This window comes from Entamoeba invadens (genome assembly GCF_000330505.1).
Source record: "Entamoeba invadens IP1 unplaced genomic scaffold scaff_1105074725665, whole genome shotgun sequence".
Taxonomy (NCBI): Eukaryota; Evosea; order Mastigamoebida; family Endamoebidae; genus Entamoeba; species Entamoeba invadens.
The window spans coordinates 37,185-54,245 of NW_004191756.1; the positions used below are offsets into that span (position 1 = coordinate 37,185).

Sequence of the window (17,061 nt, forward strand, 5' to 3'; positions counted from 1 at the left end):
AGCACTGAATCAAACAAATACCAAAAAGAACGAAAAAATCAAATCATGTATTTCGTTCTTTTTCAACTTCTTGTAAGTGTTTGGAGTCAACAATGCACAAGCACAGGCTGTAAACAGTGTATTGCGAATGAGACGTGTAGTTCATGTTCAGAGTTATATGATCAAAAGGATAATAGCTGCTCCACTTGTGTTTCACTCAATCCTTTGAAACCAATAGATGCCAATAACACTCTTGTCGTGTTTGAAAATGGGATATGTGTCGATAAAACCAATTCAATTCGAAAGGACTACTCAGACATGATCACTTACTCCTTGTCTTCTGGATATATAGATTTGTCATTCACAACTAACTCTAAATATTCAATTGGGCCGTGCTCCTTCCCTATTAGAAAACAAGTCCAATATCGACCATCGTTTTGGATTAAAGTCGATTTGGCCGGCGTTGTTAACACACAAAGTCATTATAAAATCATCTTAAAAACACCGGAGAATGCACCGAGAATATACGTGGATGTCACTAATACAGACCCAACAACATCAGACGTTTTCAATTGCTACGCGCGACAAGAAATAGTGATGAATGGAGGGAGCTTGACCCTTCCATTGTCTCAAGAAACGTATTTCTTCTTCATCTCCATCGACGATTTAACATCGTTTTCGTTCTCTTTCAAAATTGATTTTGTCGATGACTTCAGAGAGAGTGTTCTCGACCTCTCACAAGCACAGACAGACGCGCTGTACACCACCAAGAAGACTTTGTCTCACACCTTCAAATTCTCGTCGGAAGGCATTTACATCTATCCAGTCTGTGCGCCAACGAAGTTAATGAAAGGGCTTTATTTCACGATAGAAACCAACTCTGAGTACAGTGTTTTGCTTGATACTTCCGAACAAAACAGATATGCGTATTTGATGGAATACACTTTAAATGAGACCAATATCCTCCAATGTATTGATTATTACGTTGGCGATTGGTGGGGAATTTGGTCTTCAACTCGAGTCCAACAAGGCCTCCGAGTGCGAATGAAACCAAGCGAGAACAAACGACTGTTATTTGTTGGGACTACAGACCACTCCACGGATTTGGATGTGACGTTCTCTACAATATGTCCAAAGCACTGCTATGAGAGTAATGGGAATGGAATGTGTTCTACAAGAAACGGGGACTGCGTGTGCAGCGACTCTTTTGGTGCGGAAGACTGCAGGAAACTGTGTTATTACAATCAGAAGTTTTACAAGAATGATGGAGTAGTCTCTGGAGATGCAATGTGTTATTTTGGGACGTTACATTGTGACGCTGATTGTGCTTGTGAGAGTGGCAAATTAGAGTCGCACTATTGTGTCAGTCAAAATTGCGTCAATAAGAACTTTGGCGATGCAAATGTCCAGTGCTCGTATAACACAAGTCATTGCCTTCCCAATTGTATATGTGCTGATGGGTATGAAGTCACCGAAGAACGCCTGTGTCGTAAATTGACGTGTGGTGATGGGATAGTTGATGAAGGTGAGCAGTGTGACAACACCACCAATTGTGATCATTACTGTCAATGTCTTGCAGGGTATGAAGTTGACCCAAATGCCCCTGGAAATTGTCGAAGTAAACCGATAGCATGGTGGGTGTGGTTATTAGTCACATTACTTGTGATCATAGCATTCATCATCTTAGTTGGTATTGTCATTGGTGTCGTTCGATTGACTCGTTCCATTCGATTGGACCAATCTATATTTAAGCAACAGCAGCCAGTGTATTACTACGACATTACACAAAGTGTACCTATGTCTCCAAGTGAGGAAGCTCGATATAACATCGAGCCATTGGACTTAGACTATGGTAATGAGAATGTCCCCACTAATGTCTTTGATACGCGATACGAGTTGGTCGACGTCAAAAATTACTCGGGAAATAAATATATGATGGTGATCATTCACACACCAAATAACCCCAAATTCGTCTTTTACTTTGACCCCCAAGTCATCTTTTTGAGGCCAAAACAAGTTTGTCATTTTTATTATAAATATAGTATAAAATACTATGAACGTATAGTTCTTATTGCTAGAAAACGACTTTAACGAGTTACATGACGTTGCACTGTACTACGAAGATAATGGGCATGAAAATCCATTATACGGTATACTGGTCAAAACATCTTCGGACGTTAAAGGAAATAGCGGAGTTACTGAGAAATAAAACATTTGAGGAGTGGACCACTGAAAACAAAATGCAGATGGAGACCCTCATGAAGGATGTAAGTAGGAAGTATAGACACCAGTTTGAGATCAAAACGGTTGCTGCGAGTTCTACACATATTGATATGGACGAGTTGCATTTGCGTGAGCAGCCCATAGCACAGGGAGCATCGGGGACTGTGTATGTAGGGAAGTACAAGAGTATTACAGTAGCTGTGAAGATGTTCCGGTGGGAGATGTTGACTGAAGACGAGTCCAAAGAGCTTAAAAAGGATGTTATTCGGGAGTGCGACTTGATGAGTAAATTGCGGAATCCGTTCATTGCGAATTACATGGGGTCTGTGACATACATTCCGAAGATCTCAATGGTCATTCAATTCTTCCAATTGGGGTCATTAGGGGATTATGTGAGACATGAAAAGCCTGAGGACATTGTCTTGCCGTATAAATTGAAAGTCAAGATGATGTTTGACTGTGCGAGAGGAATGGCCTTCTTACATGAGAATCGGATTATGCACTTAGACTTGAAGCCGGACAATTTACTTGTCAACTCGTTATACGCCGACTCAAGTTGTGTGGTGAAGATCACTGATTTTGGGACATCGCGAATTACTAAGAAAAAGACGGAACAAGACCGAGGACTTGGGACACCCATTTATTTGGCACCAGAAGCGTTTACGGATGTCTACACAAATGCGGGCGACGTGTTCTCATTTGCCGTCTTAAGTTGGGAACTTTTCTATGCAAAAGAGCCATACAAGGACTGCAAAAGTATTTTTGAAATCAAAGAGTTTGTGATCTCTGGGAAACGACTTGTGTTTGATGACACGATACCAAACTGCTTTAAGAGTCTAGTAGAAGACTGTTGGAGACATAAAATGGAGGAGAGGCCGTCGTTTGATGATATATCGAAACGGATCGTCACCATATTAGAGGATGTGCCGAATCACCCGGAGTTTGATTCGAACGTGTCGATGGAGAGAATAGAAGAAATCATCAATGAGAAGTCCGCAAGAGTCAATGAATTGTTAGCGGAACAAGAAACCGAGTAAGTTATTATATGGTACTACTACAAGAGTTCAAAGTGTTGGGTACAAAGTCAATTAATTAACAAGTGGAGTTTGAGTTAAAGAATATAGAGTGTAATAAGCATAAGATAGAATAGCACAGTATACTGTGGGGAATAACTCCTTTGGTTTTTATTCTCGCGAACTATACAGACACCAGACGTCGTACAGACTTGACCCATTGGACATACACCACAGAACGGTGTGCACCCTTTTGTAAACTGAACAACACCTCCATCATCCGGACTTGATTCTGTTGGGTTGCAAACAACTTGTTTGCATTGATAAGCACCAAGCGGACAGAGTTTGAGGCCGTTCTTGTAAGAAGTCTCATCAAATGTGATTGATGAAAAATGAAGAACAGCATTTGGTTCTCCGGTGAAGCCAATCACAAACGTGTTGACTGGGCGTTATCATCAATTTATAATACTATTATTATAATATATAGTTAAATAAGTAAATAATATGATATAGTATTTTAATAATAATACTTTATTAAGAAGTATAGTATAATACAGTAATAGAACAAACAGAAAGAAGTACAACGAGAAATCTTAAGAGAGAATTCGAATATCCCTTCATATGTGTTTCCAACTTGTGTCACTGATTTATTAAAAACCAATTTATCACAAGTACTAACGACTGCGGACTTTGGGTTGTCCTTTCCCATAGTAAAGAGATCGATTCCATCAAACGAATATTGAGAAGAGCTCGAGGAAACGATTTTCAGTGTTGAAAAAAAGAACACTTCTTTGAAGGGGACTCGGTATCTAAAGGACAAATATGCTTTTCCCGTCTCATTAAAAGTGATTGAGTCGTTAATTAATTTAGTTTCTGGATATACTGTGTCTACTGTATTTCCAGGCACTGTTGAAGTGATCCATTCGAAGTAATTGTCATTAGACGTGTGGTTAGATATCACCACATTTTGTGGTGTAAATTGGCACTTGTCCCAATCGGAGTCCATTGGTGTTTGTGTGTTGCCATAATACTTCCCGATCTTATCGGTGATATACCCGAAGGAAACAACCATTAATCGAACTGACATGATTTGCACAAAAACTGGGTTGACTGGTAATGGGATGACAAATGATGAGTCTTTGTTAATGACGTAATCAGTTTTCTTATTAATTCTGGCTTTATAGATCACGGAGTTGAAGTTGTACACTTTAAATGTGATATGTGTGGTATTCTTTTTATACACTTCCAGTACGGGATACGTCTTAAAAGGGCACTGGACGTTTCTCACGTTAACTGGTGTGACTATAGAAGAATCGTCTGTGCTCGGGTTCATTGCGACATCACTAACAAACTTGCGATCGGCAAAGAATGTTCTTGGAATACTATATTGCATCGTCAAGTCTGTCGCATTTGGTACCATATAAGACCCTACTAATTGACATGTTATTGGTTTCATAGAAGGGCCAGTGATTTCAATACAGGCACCACACCTTGGTACCAAATCATTTGTAATAGTCTGGAAGTATAATGCTTGTGATATTAAACAGTAAGACTGTGTTGAGTATGCGTACACATCTTTTTCATAATGTGGTAAGTCGGCATAACACTGAAGAGATTTAACTGCACGTGTCCCTACTACCCCACGAACACCAATATTTTCAAGCGCTTCGAGACGCATCCCAAGCATACAAGGAACATCAAAGTTGACTGCCATTGTTATAGACATGTATAGAAATGTGAGGAGCATTTCCATAATTGATTGTATTTAATTTTTAAATTCCAAATTGTTGTAATGAACAACGTGGACATTATTGATTGGGACAAGGCTAAATTCGTCGTTCTAAGAGGATTTTTAAAAAAGACTAAAAATACCGCATTTTACAATAGATTTGAAGATGTTCAATGCCGAGAGAAACGTAAAAAATGTAGGCGTTACTCTTTTTCTTGTTATTTACTTTAAAGAAATTAAGTTGATTATCATAAAAACACACTTCATTTAAACTAATTTTTAAGTGTTGGTATTTTTAATCGACTAAAACACCACAACAAGTATTTTTTTATAAATAACATAAAATAAATTAAAATAAACAAACCTGTTATAAGTCCGTTTTTTTCGATTATTTCACTCAAAAAATGAACATATTGAATTGTAAAATAATTTGAAGAATTATTGTGTATTGACTAAATATTATATAATGAATAATTATCATTTATTATAGAATAATCAATAATATAATATTGTTTTTATTAACTAATTTAACAATAGTTATAAAACAAATTAAAACAATATTTTACTGTTTGGTATAAAACAATCTTTGTTTATAACGGCTGTTTTATTTGGTATTTTTGAAACTCTACTCTTTTATTTTTTAAAATTTTAAAACAATTATTTTTATTTTTATCAACTCAATATTGTCAATTTAAATAATTGTAAATGTGATACTTGTTACTATAATTATTAAAATATTTTACTACAATTTATGATAAAATTAATTATAATATATAGTAATGTTTATAATTTGCTTAACCATTTGACTTTTTTGTCCAAAAACAATTTAACATCATTTTTTATTCAAATTCTGTTAAATAATTGGTTGAATGTTAAATAATTGTACAATAGTGATTCAATTGGAGTATGTTGAAAACGTCGATTTATTTATCAATAAATAAACAAATAATCAGCGATCTTCCTTTTTTTAATTATAGAACAGAACTCATAATATCTTAAAATTATTGTGTACACATCACCACTTTTCTTTGCTTTTTAAGATAAAAACCCATTTTATTACAACAACATTACGAAAAATAATCTTCTTTTACTCTTATTAAAAATAAATAACAAAATATATTAAAAAAGAGTATTATAGTTATTTACACACAAATTTAAAAAGATGTTTACACGTTTTAATAAAAAAATGATAAATTCATAAAAATATGTTTAATTATATTTGAACACGAAATCATTATTATAATTACCATTTTATTACAAAAAAATAAATCACTCACAATTACAAGAAAAATAAAAATGTCATTATTACTTTTCATAAAAAATATTTGTACATTTGTGAGAAATAAAAAATGTATTATTTAAAACAATCTTTTTAATTAATAACACATTGTAATGAATTATAAAGAATTCATTGTTGAATTTAACGGAAAAAATTGTGCAGCATTTGTCGTAAAGAAACTTATAATATTAAAAGCCACGCAAATAGAATTCACAAACAATTTATAAACATGTTTAAAGAAGATCATCAGACTTTTATGTGTATTAAACAACGTATCTTTGAATCATCACGAAACGAAAATATGTTACCAATTTTAGAACTTCCCCATCAAAACACATTTTTTAATTATGAGTTTTGGCATCCAACTATACCATTAATAAGTAAAAAAGAATTGGTTAATTTTGACACAAAATTTCATACAATAACTCCATTAAATGAATGGGTTTTAGCGAAAAAAGAATTTAAATATTTTGTAGCAAAAATCATTTCAAAGAAAATGTTGCCTGTTGGAATGGGAAGTGTAATTTCAGAGTCATTGAGTTGTTTGTTAAATTTGTTGAAAAAAAATGAATTATAAAAACCCACAATTTGATGTTTTGTGCACATTTGTTAGTGAACTGAAATTAGGAGAAAAGGCGATGAGAAATTCCATAATTTTGATTGGGAATTATTTGAAAAACAAAACTATTTTAGAAATAAATAATTCAGAGTGTGTTGGTGTTCAATTTGATGAAACGACAGATTGTGCTTCAAAATCACAACTCATTGTTTTTGTTAGAATTGTAAATTCAGATTTAGTCGTACATGACACCTTTTTAACAATTATCCACAATAAAAACCATAATAATTCTTCAATTTCAACAAAAAGTGCAATTATTAATTATTTTGAACAAGAACATATAGATTTAACAAAAATAACAAATTTGACAACTGACTCGTGTATAACTATGGAAAAAACTAAAACGATTTTAGTTGATAATTTAATTGATTTAGGCGTGAGAGTAGTTTTTAGAATTAAATGTGCATTACATCAAGAAAATTTATGTGCAGCAGTATTAAAAAAATGTCATGTTATTGAAACCGTCAATTTGTTTTTAAGTTGGGTATTTGGAAGTCCGAAAATTAAAGATACCATGAACACATTTTTTAGAACGCAAAATGCACCTTGTCAATCAATTTTGGGTTATTCAATCACAAGGTGGATTACTCGCGCGACTTCATTAGAAATCATTTTTTTAAATTATTCATGTATAATATCTTACATTAATATATTCTACCCCAAAAACAAAAAATCAATAATAATTGTTGAAAAAATGAGTTCTGAACAATTTTATATTGATTTGGCTTTTTTGGTTGATATTTTAAAACAATTTTCATCAATTTGTAAACTTCTCCAAACAAACACTCTTGAAAATTTGGATTGTTTGGGAATATTAAGACAACTTAATTATTTTGTAAACTTTGTAAAACAATACCGAGATAAAAGTTATATAAAATCGATGTATTTTCCTTATTATAATTCAGTGTGTAAAAATACTTCTTCAAGAACAAGTTTGGCAGGAAATTTTATTAATGATTTGTTCGACGTGTTTGATGTTAAATTTGATGATTTCAATAAATTGGATTATTTGTTTGATTATTGTTTGGAAGGAAAAATGAACCGTAACATCGTTAATTTTATGACGAAAGGTTTTAACATTGGTTATTCTATTCAGAAATTTGTCGATAAACAAACTTTGAAAATAACAACAACCGAAATTTTTGATAAAAATGTCACGTTAAAATTGATGGGTGAGCTTGTGGCCTTTTATGCATTACCATTTTTAAATACAAAAAAATACACGGGTTTGGAATTTAACAAAAACAACTTTCCTTATTTATATCGAATTTGTGCTGTGATAAAATCGATATTCCCAACTTCTGTCCTTTCAGAATGTGGGTTTTCAACAATGGCAAATATAAAAACAAAATATAAAAACAAAATGTTAAACGACTACCTCGAAGCACAAATAAGAATCGCATTGTGTGGTAATTTTGACATTTGTGAAATTGTTAAAAAATACAAATTAAAAAATATCGATAAATATGATATCAATGATATAAATGTATTGGAAAATTTGGAAAACGAGTTCAAATAATGCATAATGTATCTTTGCTAAAGTATGAATTATGTTAATGATATAATTAATTGTAGTTAATATCATTTTGAAACAAATGTTTAAATGTTGTTTAAATATTTATGTTCAGTGTTGTTTTATTATTTTTTAGCGTTTATTTGATCAAAAACGGTTTAATAATAATAAATTAATTATAACCACAAATAATTAATTTAAAATATAAAAAATATTGTTTTTTTAATAATGTAGTTAAACTTTTATATAAATGATAAATATGATATTTTATGTATATATACATAAAATATTATATATATTATATATACATAAAAATTTTGTACAAATAATTTAAAACTCAATTCTTTATGAATAACATTTTTGGGATACAAGTTTATTATTTTCAATAAAACAAATAAACAATTCGTACAATTCGTTTTATATTTTTATTTAACCAAAGATTATTGGTATTTAGTTGTTTGTTTAGTTTTTTTTTACAGTTTTTGAACTGTTTTTGTTGGATTATTATTATTTCAATAAAAAACAAAAAGACAAAAAATAATTTACTTGACAACTCGAAAATAATGCAATTAAGTTACAGTTCTCAAAAAAATTGCACGTTTGTTCAAAAGGAAGATCGCTGCAAATAATGGTCCAAATAATCAGGATATAGATAAAAAATAAAAAAAAGGTAATAAAATTGAAACAAGTTTTTTTCGAACAGATTCCCGATATTTTCCAAATATCATTGACCAAAACCTTGTAACAATGTTTTCTGACTAAAACATATTGTAAAAAAACAAATATTTTTATTAATATTTAACTAAAGAATAAAGTATAAAATTAAGTTAAAATACTTACTTATAATCTATTTTTGTTAGAATATTTTAATTATTACATTTTATTATTATTTCAGATATCAAAATTACTTGTTTTTCATGACATCTGGTCTAAATTCCATTTTTAGACAAAAACAACAAAAATGAACAAGTTTGTTAAACTTGCGCAACATCTAATAACATAAGCAAGATATTTAATCCATTATTTTATTATTAAATTATAGTAACTCAAAAACAAATAAAAAACACAAATTACAAAATTATAATAAATAAACTATAAAAGTATGAAACAATAAATTGAAATCAATCTTCATTAACAACATTAGCAGTTCCACGTCCATCAACAAACTCTTCATTACCATTTACAACTGCGGATACGTCTCTTTGTTCTATAAATGCAGTCAGCCATCTTCTTGTAGTGGGTGGAAGTGGTTCCAAAAACAAGTTTCTGTTTTCGGGACTAGTTCTCAAATACGAGTTGAATAAATAAAAATGAACATTTCGCATAGGATTTTTTGTTATCATAAAGTTGAGAACTGCATGTGCAACAATTGAATAGGATCCGTATTTGTTCAATGGTAATTTCCACACATTTCGCATCATTTTAAAAGTTGTTACTAACCAGCCAAATAAGTTCTCGACTTCAATTCGACAAGACGAATGACAATTGTTACGGTTTTTAATGTGCCTCCTCTGTATTTCAGTTAACTCCAGATCATTAATTATTTTAAATGGAATTACACAAGATGGGCAAGAAGAATAACCACCATCTGCCAATATCAACATGTTACGTGGGACACATTTTTCATAATAATAATCTTTAAATAACACACTGTCGTGAACACTGCATTCGATTTCGGTCACGATACTGACCACCATACCGAAATAATTGATGACAACTTCCGACTTCAAGCCTGAATGATTATGTTTAAAACTGAAAAAAATTTTATCCAACACAGTTGTCGTTCCGTGTTCAACTCTTTTATTGTTGATTGCCTGATCTCTACCGTCAACTGCAAAAAACACATGCTTTAACTCTGGTATATATTTTCCGAAAGCAGCTGATCTACCAATATCGAAGCTTTGTGTACATTCTGCACATTTTAACACAGAGTCGATAAATATTGTTTTCATTGCTTCACTAAACAAGTCGAGTGCCAGATCAAGCCACTTAGATATATTTGATTCTCTTCTTCTGTTTTTAATCTCGTTCACTTCATTTTCGTTGTTATCTGGTGAAATGATTTCAATGTTTAAGAATTCAAACAATTCTTTTTTACGTGTAATCACCATGTAATTGAGTAAGTAACAATAGTAGCAGATCTTCATAAGTGAGTTGGTTTTTCTTGTTAAGAGTGACTACTTTAGTGTTTGGTATTGTGCCTGTGAACTTTCCAATAGTTCTTTCAACTTCACTTTCTCTGTTTACACTGTAATATCCGTTTTTGTATTTCATCAACTTGCATAATTCATCAAAATGATTTTTTTGAAGTCCAGTCAACATTACACATCTTTCGTTGGTAGTTAGGTTAATGGAACACAACGTTTCTTTGTTGTGAGTAGTGATAGTCGCAATTGGGGTAGCAACGTCTTCGAGATCAAATTCTTCGTTATCCATTCTCAAAAGGAACATATCAACACTTTCTTGATTACAGTTGAAGCTCGAATGTTAGTCATAGCTTCCAATCTTATCCGTTGAAGTTGAGTTGTTTGTCTTCTTCTTTCCTGTCTCGACTCCTCAATTGCTGTTGTTTGTTCTGCTTGCAATCTAACTGTTTTCACTTTTTTTTTGCTTCTTTTGTTGGCACAACTGGTATGTTGCGTGGTTGAATCTGTGAAAATGGTTCTCTCACAAAAAATGTTGGAAGTTGTGTTGGCTGTGTCGTTGGCGTAGAATGTGGTTGAAGCACCGTTGATGTCGTTAAGGCTGCCAGTGGTTGATGCACTGTTTTTGTAACACTAGATCGATGAGTGGGATTAATAATCCTCAAAAAACTTGTTTTCGATGTTTTTGTGGTGGTTCGGCGACAGTTTGCCATCGATTGTGGGTAATTATTGGGTATCATCACTTGTTTTACTCGGATCTTTTTATTTTATTTCTATTATTTTATTGATTAATAAAAATATTATAATTTATAATAAACATATCTAGATAACATTTTGATGAACTTTTAAAAACAACCAAATATGAGTTCAATATTTGAGTTAAAAAACTTGCTGTTTTATAATATAGTTTTGGTATTCTTGCGATTTTTTAGTTATCTTGCGCAAAAACAGTGGTTTTGGACCAGAGGTCATCAATCTATTTTTTAAATTAAGTCAAAAAATAGTTAAAATTTAATTTTTTTTACAATCAAATTAAAAAGACTTAAATAATTGGTTATTTAAATAGTAATAAATTGTATTTTATTTACTTACTAATATAATATTATAATTATTAACTTTTAACAAGTTAATAATAATTCTAGAATAAATAAACTATAACTAGTATTATTATTTATTTTATTATTCTAATTGAATTTTAATAAATCATAAATATTTAATATTAAATAAACTAATTGGTTATAGAAAAACATATTATAAAATAACCAAAAGTTTTAATAATTAAAATGGAATTAATAAAAATATAGTTTAAGTTTAATTATTAATTAAACTTCGATTATTTATAGTTATAAGTTATACACAATTATAGTGTTATATTAACAAAATAGATAAAAAGTGTCAAATCACTACATATCACCATAAGCAGATACCTCTTTGCCATCATCTTCTGTTGTGATAATATTAAATTCCTTCATTTTGTTGAGCAACTCGAACAAGTTTTTAGCCGTGAAAGTCTTTTTATCGATAGTTGATGTGAACTTTTTTTCGACTTGTGCGCCATAAGCAAGTCGTTCTATTCTGTGGTGTTTGACACTTCCATTTGCGTTACGTGTAATAGTGAATGGATACTTTTTAGGGTCTGTTGTTGATGCTCTGACCAAATACGTTCCGTCGACTTTCCCAGTTAACATTCCTTCTGCTCTTTTTTTGTCTATCAGACCCGCAAAGAACTTTGCAGTAGCTATTTTGGAGACTTCTGTGAATATTTCTTTGTCGTCGAAATAGTTACCAAACCAATTAACTGTGACGTCAAAGTCCGGCGCAGTGATCACTCCGGTCTCCGGGAAAAATTTGGCGAAGTCTTCCATTACTTCGTTATATTGGTCGTCTGTGAGGTCGTCCGTCACGGCGCCCAAAGACGCGAAGAAGTCTTCATAAGCCACTTGGAAGAGTGGGACTTCTCCGTCGACAAAGCATTCCTTCCAAAACTTCTTAGCGACTGTTGAAGTCATAGTTGAGTCTACAATGATATCGTCGAAACTAGCCAAAACCTTTCCCATTGGAATTCTGTCTTTAGTTTCGTACTTTAAACAGCCTTCTATCATCGTTGTTAGAGATTTGTTGAATTGACTTGGTACTATAATTTTACTTTTACTATTCAAATAACTAAACACCGCCTCGTCGTTCTGTGTATTGGTATTTCCATAATAGCTCGCTTTCCCATCCAAAAATTCAATCACTATAAGTCCAAATGAAAACACGTCAGACGCTTTGCACGGTTGCGACCCGGTCCATACGTCCGGTGATTGATATAAATTTCCTGAGTCTCCACAAACGAAATAGTTGCCTTTCTTTGCTTTGGTCGGTGTTCTAAAAGCAGTAAAGTAAACGTCTGAAACCTTCACATTCCCATTTTCATCAAATAAAATGTTTTGTGGCTTTAAGTCGCCGTGGAACATATCTTTGATATCATGAATGAATGTCAATCCAACAGCAACGTCTCGTAGGATCTTCATTTTTTGAAGCATATTCAAGTCTTGAAGACTCTTTGGGCATTTCGTCTTTTCATATATCGCTTGATACATATTACACTTCATGGGTTCATATATAATAGCATTCACACTCTTCTCTACACAATACCCTAATATCAAAATAACATTGGGGTGCATTATATTTTTAACCTTCTCTGCATCTATTTTGAACTGCTCTTGGTTTGTTTTTCCTAGAACTTTAACAACCGTTTTTGTCTGTTTGAACATACATAAGTAGACATCTCCATGTGGCCCATCTTTTTGGATCGCATCACTTTTTTTCACATCAGACCATGAAGCAGTAATATCACCAACTGCTTTCTCATTCTTCTTTCCACCTATTCTCTTCATTGACCTTTACTTTTGATTTTTTTAAGGTTGTTTTTGAGGTGCATTTTAAAGATGGAGTTCCGAATAACCGTTTTTTATACACTTTTGTTCTTAACATTATATAATGGTTAGGATTTTTTATTTTAAATTTGATTTGTAGCCATTTGTCTCTTTGATTTCTTTGAAACAATCGGGAAATGAATTAAAAATCCTGATTATGATTATACTCCAGTTAAGACAATTAATTATTACACACAATGTATAACCAATTAAACTGAACTTATATCGTAAATAAAATTGTTTTTTATAATTATTTTTCAATAATTGTGTAATAAAGTGTGTTCAACAAGTCAAACAGTGATACTATACAAATAACTATATTTATAACTTTTTATTGGTTCTAAGTATTTATTTGATTAAATAAATACTATTATAGATATTAATACTATGTGTAATAGTAATAAAAATGATTCAACCACAAGTTAAAGAAATAACTTCAAAACCATTCACATTAATTTACTTCAATATTAAGACTTTAATTAATAATAAAAAACAATTAAAATTTTCAATATTTTTTTACTCAAGAACAAAGATATTGAAGTATTCAACCATTATAATATAATAATTATAATAATTATAATAATACCACAAAGAAATTATAATTAAAACAAAATGTTCATTTGTTTTTCGATAGCCTGATTCAGACACTTTTTATTGATTTCACCCATCAATCTGCCGTTATGTGTGACAAAAGCGGAATCGACTTGTGCTGCTACAAACAACATATACACCTCTGATAGTGGGGTATGTCTTAATACAACCAAAGGACACTCTTTATAGTCCAACATAAATTTACCAGCAACTGACTCGGGGAGAGTGACGGTAAGAATTCTTCTGATCTCCGACAACTTAATTTGTCCCAACAAGACTCTACCATCTAATTGTCAATATAATTTGTTGTACCAAAGTATTCTTTATATACTAATTTATTATATTAGTAAATATTACTATAATATAGAATGAAAGTAAAACCACAAACCACGCGTATCCACTACAGGTAGTGACCGTTCGACTACTGTTTTCAAGCCATCGACTATTTTTTGTAACTCCATGATATTGGTACACTCAGGCACTGGTATCATATCAGTGTCCATCACCATTTCAGCTGATTGTGGAGTCGAGTATTGGATATCGGGAATATATGGCAACTTCTTATCAATCGTGACTTGGTCATATACACCATATGAAAACAGTCGAGCAATTGAAATAGCAAAGATGGTACCTATTAACAGTGGAATCATCAACTGAACATTATCAACCAATTCAGAAACTACTATCGCAGCCGAAAACGTCTGTGTGAGTGACGCAACATAACAAGCACCACCCATGAGCGCAAACCCGGACGGTCCAAGTGAATTTTCCCATCCCCACGTCTCAAAGACTTCACCAACAAATCGCCCAAGAATAGACCCAACGACTATATTCGTCGCAAAAAGACCAACAGGCACTGGAAGACTCACAGAAAGTGAAGTGATTGTGAACCGAGCAAAGAAACAAATAACCAGCGCGATCAGGTAATGCTCCCCAAAGGTATTTACAAGACTCTTATTGTCAAACAAGACGGCAAGAGTCTGATTTGTTGACAAGCCAAGTGGCGATATATTTCCCCATGGCGACGTGACGACTGCGGTGAATAGTGCTACCAAGAACAAATAGAAATAAGGTATCCGACCAAGCTTATATATCCGAAGATACAATTTAGTATTGAATATGGTCGATACAAACTTCACAAAGAAGATAGCAAAGAACGAGCAGATCACTCCCATTAACAGGCCAATTCCGATTTCTCTATATCGAATAGCAGGGAATGTGTATTTGATATTTAAAAGACCCAAGAAGAGTGTGTCGTAGTTGTGTCGATACAAATTAGTAATCGTTCTAAACACCAACCCCGAGATTACAGATGTGAACGTTGCAAACCAATAATTTCTGACGGGGTAATACGCGGCAGTGACTTCGACTGAAAACAAGAGACCACCAATTATAGTCCCAAAATTGGAAGATACTCCACACCCCGCTGCTATAGCTATCATTTGCACAAACAAGTCGTTCGACTTCCGAAGGAACTTGAAACAGGGAAGGTGCGTTAAATTGGCAGCAACACACGACGCTATGTGAATGAATGGCCCGACCTTCCCACACCACAACCCACTCCCAATTGCTATGATCAACCCAACTACTTTGGCAACAAGTGTTCTGAATGTTAACAACCCAGGGATATTCACTCCTAATATAGTCACTTTAACTTCAGATACCCCAGAGCCTCCAGCAGCTGGAGAGATGTACTTAGTGACTAAAAATGCTAATGTTGATCCTATCATAGTGAATAACATCCAAATGAGAATTTTGAACCATCGAGCATCATACAACCCAAGTAGCCATTTCCTTAATTGGAAGATCTGATCAATACAAATGTCCATTGTCGACCCAATCAACGCAGAAATGATCGAAAGAAGAAGAAAGTACAACGCCATCACATGGACCAGCGTGCCTTTATACCCAAACACTCGGAATAGAAGGATGTTCTTCAACTTTTTGATAATGGGGTATTCATTGTATCGAACTATCTTCTTCGACTCGTCAGGATCGATTTTCACTTTGACTAAAACGTTATCTCCAACTGGATCTTTCTGTGCGTCATTGTGTTTTATGTGCGACTTATAAATACAATATGACGTGTCTGTCTGTTTGTATTCGACGTTGAAAGTATAGTTCACTTATAGTTAAATAGAAACACAAACTTCGTGTTGGTCCATAGCGCCATTAATCTCAAACATGTCCTCTTCGAGCTTCCGATTCTGGAGCGTTGGTGTGTGTGTATCCATTTCGATTTCCATCTCCGTTGTGTATTTTTTGAGTTACAAGTTTTGTATATTTCTGTTTAATGTGGATTTTGTGTTAGAAATGGTCTTTCTCACAACAAAAACCTAAAATGCAGAAGAAAGAGTCAAACTGCACCTGAATTAGTATTATTATTAATTAAAAATAGATACATATAGTTAGTGTGTAAATAAGTGGGATATTCCATTCAATAACTAATGACGTAATAGCAATTATTATTATAAGCAGAATAGTATGCAAATCGTAATGCATTGTCAAACCAAAAATTTCTTTGAATTTGTTTAAGAAAAGAAAAGACCTTTTTCTGAAGTTGATCTTCGGCATTTTCTATTTTATAGTAATTTATTACTATAGTATTTTTTAAAAATGGTATTCTAATACTAAAATTGCGCCAGTTAAATTGAAACAGAACCCTGAATTAGTATAGTCACAAAAACGGCGCAGCAAGCTTTAATTTCGGGGAATAAAACTAACTCTTTGGCGGTTTTATTTGGATTAAACTATACAGTAGGGCCATTAAACCTTCGCCCAGGAAATTAACCTTAGCCCATAGAAAAACTAATTATTTTTTATTGTTATATTAAAATAATAAACTATATCTAAATAAAAGTCAATTTTCGAAAATATTTGTTTTTTAGTAAAAACCCGTGTTTTTAAAGAAAAATATAGTAATTTCTTTGGGCTAAAGTACATTTCCTGGGGTAAGGTTCATTTTCCCTTCTGTATATCAAATCATTTTTTTATTATCTATTAATATAGTTTTGAAAACCAATTATTGTCTTTGTTTTTTTTGCGCTATAAAA

At 32.5% G+C, this 17,061-nt stretch overlaps 5 protein-coding genes across 5 annotated transcripts; 1 reads left to right on the plus strand and 4 right to left on the minus strand.

The window, feature by feature from the left end:
• Positions 1–45: 45 nt before the first annotated feature.
• EIN_283650 (serine-threonine protein kinase, putative) lies at positions 46–3,239 on the plus strand (the record flags this gene model as incomplete). Its single annotated transcript, XM_004184117.1, has 2 exons — positions 46–1,995; positions 2,058–3,239. 2 exons carry the CDS (start codon positions 46–48, stop codon positions 3,237–3,239), a joined length of 3,132 nt encoding a protein of 1,043 aa, XP_004184165.1.
• Positions 3,240–3,313: 74 nt separating this feature from the next.
• Positions 3,314–4,968, minus strand: EIN_283660 (hypothetical protein; the record flags this gene model as incomplete). Its single annotated transcript, XM_004184118.1, has 2 exons — positions 3,314–3,657; positions 3,786–4,968. The coding sequence occupies 2 exons, from the start codon at positions 4,966–4,968 to the stop codon at positions 3,314–3,316; spliced, it is 1,527 nt and encodes a 508-aa protein (XP_004184166.1).
• Positions 4,969–10,449: 5,481 nt separating this feature from the next.
• EIN_283670 (hypothetical protein) lies at positions 10,450–10,791 on the minus strand (the record flags this gene model as incomplete). Its single annotated transcript, XM_004184119.1, has 1 exon — positions 10,450–10,791. One exon carries the CDS (start codon positions 10,789–10,791, stop codon positions 10,450–10,452), a length of 342 nt encoding a protein of 113 aa, XP_004184167.1.
• A 1,111-nt stretch (positions 10,792–11,902) lies between these two features.
• On the minus strand, positions 11,903–13,378 carry EIN_283680 (serine/threonine protein kinase HT1, putative; the record flags this gene model as incomplete). The annotated part of the gene is made up of 1 exon (XM_004184120.1): positions 11,903–13,378. One exon carries the CDS (start codon positions 13,376–13,378, stop codon positions 11,903–11,905), a length of 1,476 nt encoding a protein of 491 aa, XP_004184168.1.
• A 641-nt stretch (positions 13,379–14,019) lies between these two features.
• EIN_283690 (chloride channel type clc, putative) lies at positions 14,020–16,254 on the minus strand (the record flags this gene model as incomplete). The annotated part of the gene is made up of 3 exons (XM_004184121.1): positions 14,020–14,294; positions 14,397–16,047; positions 16,159–16,254. 3 exons carry the CDS (start codon positions 16,252–16,254, stop codon positions 14,020–14,022), a joined length of 2,022 nt encoding a protein of 673 aa, XP_004184169.1.
• Positions 16,255–17,061: the final 807 nt, after the last annotated feature.